The sequence below is a fragment of the Echinops telfairi genome, unplaced genomic scaffold (genome assembly GCF_000313985.2).
Source record: "Echinops telfairi isolate 266 unplaced genomic scaffold, ASM31398v2 ScPeMD7_7472;HRSCAF=8510, whole genome shotgun sequence".
Taxonomy (NCBI): Eukaryota; Metazoa; Chordata; class Mammalia; order Afrosoricida; family Tenrecidae; genus Echinops; species Echinops telfairi.
This window is the reverse complement of record NW_022111376.1, coordinates 2,402,427-2,409,082: the sequence shown is the minus strand read 5'-3', so window position 1 is coordinate 2,409,082 and position 6,656 is coordinate 2,402,427. Positions and strand designations below refer to the sequence as shown.

General features: G+C 58.8%; 1 protein-coding gene across 1 annotated transcript; it reads left to right on the top strand.

Moving 5' to 3' along the window:
• On the top strand, nucleotides 1-6,275 carry ATP6AP1 (ATPase H+ transporting accessory protein 1). Its single transcript, XM_004717556.2, has 10 exons — nucleotides 1-155; nucleotides 352-478; nucleotides 2,210-2,284; nucleotides 2,407-2,600; nucleotides 2,815-2,855; nucleotides 3,934-4,019; nucleotides 4,242-4,480; nucleotides 4,954-5,001; nucleotides 5,091-5,322; nucleotides 5,496-6,275. The coding sequence occupies exons 1-10, from the start codon at nucleotides 1-3 to the stop codon at nucleotides 5,703-5,705; spliced, it is 1,407 nt and encodes a 468-aa protein (XP_004717613.1). The 3' UTR covers nucleotides 5,706-6,275.
• The last annotated feature ends 381 nt before the right edge of the window (nucleotides 6,276-6,656 follow it).

Sequence of the window (6,656 nt, the reverse complement as noted above, 5' to 3'; positions counted from 1 at the left end):
ATGGCGGCGGCGGCGGCGGTGGCTCGAGAGCGGGCGGGAGAGCGGCAGGTCCCGGCGCTCGGGCGGATGCGGTGGCTGTCGCTGGTACTGGTCGTGACGGCGGCGGCGGTGACCGCGGAGCAGCAGGTGCCGCTTGTGCTGTGGTCGAGCGACCGGTGAGAGGCCAGGCTCGACATGGACGGGTAGCTGGGATCGGCCCGAGCGGGGGGCGGCGAGGCCCAGTGAGCACTGTCCTAGCCCGAAAGCAGCAACCAGCCGCCAGGGTCTACCACCGGCCCCGCTGGCTCTAGCTCAGGGGCCCACGCTCCTCCCGGGCGCCCAGCTTGATGGCTGGCTTCTGCCCCTCGCCAGGGACCTGTGGGCTCCGGCAGCTGACACCCACGAGGGCCATATCACCAGCGACTTGCAGCTCTCTACCTATTTGGACCCCGCCCTGGAGCTGGGGCCCCGGAATGTGCTGCTCTTCCTGCAGGACAAGGTGCACTGCCCAAGTTGGCCCGTGGGAGGCGGGCACCCCTCCCCACTGGCCCTGGGCCCTCAGCCCCTTCCCCAAGGTAACCTGTGACCTTGTCCCACTTGGGGGGTGGGCGCCTCTGGAAGGCAGGGAGGAGCCCGAAAGATGGCCACGTGCCCCACGCCCTCTGCTTTGTAGGCTTGACCCTCCCTGCCCTTGTCTTCCCCATTCAAAGTCTGATGGCCAGCAGGGCAAGTGATGTGCCCAAGGTCACACAGCTCATGGGGGATAGAGCTGTGATTCTAAGGAGAATGGTCACAGAGGGCTCCTTCACCAAGTGCTTGCTGTGCACTGAGCTAGGTTGGTGTCATGACCTGGATCTGACCACCAAAGGATGAGGTGGTCAGAGGTTTGGGGGATGGGGGGCCAGGACAGTGGGAGTGCCCAAGTTTATCAGCTCCAGAGGTGGTGGGAGGCAGCTGGTACTCGCCAGCAGATCACTGCTTGCCCTCCTGCCCAGGCCTAGGGAGCAAAGACTAGGGCAGCTCAAACTTGGTGTCTGGGGCCGCCCCGTGGTACTTTTCCTGCCAGTGGTGGTGGTCTTTGGAGTGTGTCCCCTCTCAGTGTTGGGCTGTTGCTCAGTGGGTAGGTGGTGTTGCTCACATTGGCCAAGTTCTCCCAGGAGTGTGAAGTGATGAAGTCAAGCTGGAACTCCCTTGAGTTCTAATACATACTAACCTTGGACAAACAAAATGATTTTTGTGAGTTCCTGCTTCTTCAGCTGTGAACTAGAGGAAACATCTGGCCGGGGTCTCCTGCTTGTCAGTCATCCTTTCTGTCATTTGCCCAGGTGATGTGTCTGCTGTATGTACTGATGGTGGGTGGGTGGGTGGGTAGGTTTGCAATGAGCAAGCAAGGAAGTTGCTGTTTTCTTGGGGGACAACAAGTAATTGTGAAAGGGCCGGCTAACACTGTGTCAGCCCTGTCTTAAACGGAGAAGGAAGCCAGCTAAGGGCACTGAGTGACTGGATACGCTGTTCCAGACTAAGGTGCTTAGTTGAGGGCTCTCAGAGGCTGGACTGTCTGTCAGGTGGCAGGCGGGGTGCGGTGGGGGGGCATTTTAGGAGATGAGGTTGGTGGCACTCCTGTTTCTAGTGGCAGTGGCTTGTTTTCAGGTCCCTGGCTTCCAGTGCTTTTCTTTCCCCCCAAAGAGGGCTGGCTCACATGCCCCGAGAGTAAGGGCAGGTAGATGGGGCAACTTTGTATACTAAACAGTGCTGTACTAAACAGCCGACTGAGAGTACTTGGCTTCCAGGCCAGCTAGCAAAGAAAGGGAGCTAAGAGCTGGGGGGGGGGGAGGAGCTGAAAGAGCAAGAAAGATGGGAGTCCTCTTACCAGCATGGTCCAAGATCCCCACTCCTCTCTCTCCTCAAAACCAGGTAGGGAGGGGGTATGTGCAGGCCACTTTGAAAGGGCCAATGGTAGCCTTCTGTCCTAGACCTGGCCTATGTTAACCACCTCTCCCTGCCCCTCCCCAGCTTCCCTCTTTCCGAACCCACTTCCTCTTGTCCTTCCACGAGACGCTGACTGAGTCTGACTGCCACACGGCCACCTCAGCTTTGAAGCCTCCCAACCCGTGACCTCCCAAGCGAGCACCCCCACCCTCAGGCTTCTGAATCAGGACCCGATGGGCCCTGGCCTGGCCCCTTGACCTTGCCCAACCTCAAGAGGCCTCCTTCTTCTGCCTCCCTCTAGCTGAGCGTGGAGGACTTTACTGCCTACGGTGGCGTGTTTGGCAACAAGCAGGACAGCGCCTTTTCGAATCTGGAGGTAAGAGTTCAAGGGGGGGAGGTGTCTCTGTGTGGGCCATCAGTGTCCTGGGGCCTGAGAGTCCAGCACGGGGGTGGGTTTCAGAGCTCTGCCTCACTGACTGCCCTCTATCCTACCCTTAGAATGCCCTGACCCTGGCTCCCTCATCGCTGGTGCTCCCTGCAGTCGACTGGTATGCTGTTAGCACACTGACCACATACCTGCAGGAAAAGCTCGGGGCCAGTCCCCTGCATGTGGACTTGGCCACACTCCGGGAGTTGAAGCTCAACGCCAGCCTCCCGGCCCTGCTGCTCATCCGGCTGCCCTACACGGCCAGGTATGAGCCAGACCCTGGGCGCTGACATTAGCACCCACGGACAGCCTTTCCAGAAGGTCACTGGGTGGCCAGAGGAATGAGCCGTTGCCAAAAGCCCCCACTCTTGTGTGGCCTCGGGAGCAGGAAGGACAGGGGAGATGGTGCACCTGGGTGGAGGAGGTACCAGCCAGCTGCCCCCCAGGGAAGGGACACTAACGCTCTGTCTCTTTGATAGTTCTGGCTTGATGGCACCCAGGGAAGTCCTCACAGGCAACGGTGAGTGGGATCGAGGACATCTACGCTCACCTGACCACCCCACCACCACCACCCCGCCCTCAATTTGCTCGTGTGACATAGCTGTTGCCATGACTCCGAAAGCCCCTGGCTTCTTCTTCCCTACCAGAGGGCCCTGCCCTGTCTGCTCACAGTCACACTGGGTTCCACTCAATGGGGATGGCAGCGAATTGGGGCCTGGTGTGAGAGTTGGCCTAGAGCCAGCTCCCCTCTACCAGAGAGCATCAAGACGTTAAAAATTATCCAATTTGTAACCTGTTAAAACCCAGCTTTTAGAACTTTGCTTTGCCAAGGGCCTTAAAGCAGCTTCTGCCAAGCTGACCTGGATTCATGGCAGCCCCCCACATGTATCTGCCCTGCAAGCTTCTCAGCTCTGGTGGACTTGAACTGCCCACCTCTTGGGTGGCAGCCCAGGTCTCGATGCTGCACACCTCCCAGGAATGCCTTGGGAACCTTATATGGATGGATGTGTCTATGCCATGGCCACAGTCATGATGCTACAGCACCACAAAACACAAACACATAGCTATGGAGTTGAGGCCGACTCCTAGCGACCCTATAGGACAGGGTAGAATTGCCTCTTAAGTTTCTGAGACTGTAACTCTTTATGGGAACAGCCTGGTCTTTCTCCCACTGTGCAGCTGGTGGTTTCAAACTGGTGACCTAGCAGTTAGCAGCTTGACAAATGGTTATTTCCCTCTTCCCCTATCATCTATATCCATGACCCTACTTCTATATATCTACATCTGGACGTCCGTCCACATCCCAAGGCCCATGCCACTATCTGCCATGTCTCTGTTCTTACTTCTCTCTGTTCTTACTGTTCTGTAGCTTCTCATTAGGGACGAGGCCCAGGGGAGGCCGGCTGGATAGTGGGATGAGAAGCAGCCTTGGCCAGGCTGGGCCCATCAACAGCTGCCACAAACATTAGGCCAAGAGCTGACTCGGCCAGTCTCAAAGCAGCATCCTACAGGCCATGGGGGTGGGGGGGAGGTTTCACCCAGTGCTCCATTGGCACATGCTCAACATATGACCCAAGCCTGCTCTCCCTGTTCCTTAGATGAGGTGATCGGGCAGGTGCTGAGCACACTCCAATCTGAGGCTGTCCCGTACACAGCAGCCCTCACAGCGGTCCGCCCTTCCCGGGTACGTGCCTTTCCTGCAGGGCTCGGGAGGAGGAAAAGCATGGCGGTGGGCCTGGGAGGGTGGAGGGCAGGGTTGGTGCATGGGAAGTGGAGTCCCACTGGCTCCTAAAATGAAGGAAGTGTCTCTAGTCAGGCCGGCCGTGGTCATGTGTCATATGGTGAAGAAGGTAGCTCTCTACAGGGGCCAGTGGGTGCTCAGAAGGTTCCCCGGCTATCTCCACAGGTGGCTCGGGAGGCAACCCTGGTGTCTGGGGGGCTAGGTCGGCAGCTGCTCGAGAAGACCACCCAGGCAGATGTCCCTCACCCACCTGTGAGCTACAATGACACGGCACCCCGGATCCTGTTCTGGGCCCAGAACTTCTCTGTGGCTTATAACAAGCAGTGGAAGGACCTGACCTCCCTCACTTTTGGGGTGCAGCACCTCAACCTAACCGGCTCCTTCTGGAACAGCTCTGCTGCGGTGTAAGAGATGGGGGTACAGGAGGTGGGGCACGGCTTGCTGCGTAAGAGAGTTGGTCTGCTGCCCAATGTTATCACTTCACGGTCACCTGGCACTTGGTTTCTCCCCTGGGTACAAGAACCTGCTGGAAGAACCAACCCCCTAGACCAGCTTCTGGGCCACCGGGTGCCCTTGCTGTATGGCTAGAGTGATTGCTGTCTGTCTGTTTGCCCTCACCCCCTAAAATCCCAACCCAGGCTTCTCAGCAAAGCCAGCCAGAGCTGAAGGAAGAGCCCCGATGCTGTGAAGCAGAGGAAGGAGCCAGGAGTGGGCCCAGGGAGAGCTGGCTTCCAAGTCCTTCTTGAGTTGGAACTTTCTCACTGGGCCCTCGTTTTCCCATCTGGCAAAAGGGAGCCCCCTGCCTCAGTCATGCGGACCTCGGGCAACCAGGGCCCTTCCCGGGATCTGACCAGACGCCTTTTCCTCTGACCCGCAGGCTCTCACTGACCTACCCGCAACTGTTTGGTACCATGGTGACCTTCAAGTGAGTTTCAGGGGCAGCCAGGATGGGTCAGGCTGGCCATGGCACAGCTTCTTGCCTACCTGACCTGACCACTCCTCCCCCTCCCTCAGGTTCATCTTCGCTAATCGCTTCTACCCAGTGTCTGCCCGGCACTGGTTTAACATGGAGCGGCTGGAGGTACACAGCAATGACTCCATCACCTACTTCAATGCCTCCCAGATCACAGCGCCAAGCACCTACTCCTTCCACTGCCAGTTTGTCAGCAGTACCAGCGGGAGCAACAGCCTGCTCGTGCTGTACACGCAGCCCTCTCTCTGGCAGCTGACCCTTCGTGACTTCCAGGTGCGGGGAGGGGAGCAGGGGTAACTAGCTGGGTAGAGGGAGAAGAGGGGCCCCTGGAGCTGAGAGTCAGGCTCTCATAGTGCTCCTGGAGCCTGGGGCACCCTACCCTTGCTGTCACTAAATGGAGCCGTGAGGTCCACCCTGACTGTGTCTCTTCTGGCTTCTGGCCTCAGATCCAGGCCTTCAATGTGACGGGCGAGCGCTTCTCCTATGCCAGTGACTGTGCCGCCTTCTTCTCCCCGGGCATCTGGATGGGGCTACTCACCTCCCTCTTTCTGCTCTTCATCTTCACCTACGGCCTGCACATGATCCTCAGCCTCAAGACCATGGACCGCTTCGATGACCACAAGGGCCCCGCCATTGCCCTGACCCAGATAGTGTGACCGCCCTGCCCTGCGGGGGGTGGGGGGGCTGAGGGAAGGATGGCTGGTCACTTTTTCTCCTCTGGTCACACTGGACTGGAGGGCTGCTTCCTGCTCTCCCTCCCATGCATGAAGCAGTGTCCCCCCCCTCTCCCCCTCTCTTCCCTGGGGCTGCCCCCACTGGTACCTGCTGCGAGATGTACATACTCTGCATAGCTCCCAGGCCACTCTCCCAGGCTTAGCTGGGAGGGGAGGAGCTGCTCCTCCTTGGAACCCTTCCTTCCCCTCCTTATTTATTCTCCTTTCTCCAACATCTGCTGTTTATAGTGCTTTCCTGTAGTGTTGTATCCCCCCCCCACCCCGCCCCAAGCTTTAGGGGGCTCCCTGTAGCAGCTCGAGGGGGGGCAGTTTTAGTTAGTTGTGTCCTGCTTGGCTGTGATTTCATCCCTTGGTGGTGTCGTGCTAAAACTCAGCAGTACAGTGGCTGTGTGTCCTTGGCCTGGCAGGTGGGTTGGTGGGTGTCATCCTTGGAACCCTGGCAGGAGCCTGGGTACTCTTTTCCTCCCTAATAAAGAAACACTGGCCATGTTGTGTTGGGCCTTGGCTTTCTCATTTCTCCCCGGGCAGAGGGTGCTGGAGCTGCAGGGAGGTGGCCCAACTGGCCAAGGGAAACAAGCTTGGTGGGATGTGGTCCCCACCCTCAACCAGGGGGAGGATCTTGTCAGCTGGGCCCTACAAGGTCAGGGTCTTCACCTGGGGTGGGGGTGATGACAGGGGACGGGGCGGAGCTAAGTCACTATCTGCGGCTTCTGAGGGGAGGCCACAATGACAAAGGCAGCTCTGGCCTTTGAGGAGACCACAATCAGGGAGAGCTGAGGGCGCGGTCAGCTCCCCCTCGGCTGTCCACGCGCAGCACCGCCCCCGACCCTCTGCAGCGGCGCGTGCGCGCGCCCCAACCTCCCAGGGGGCGGG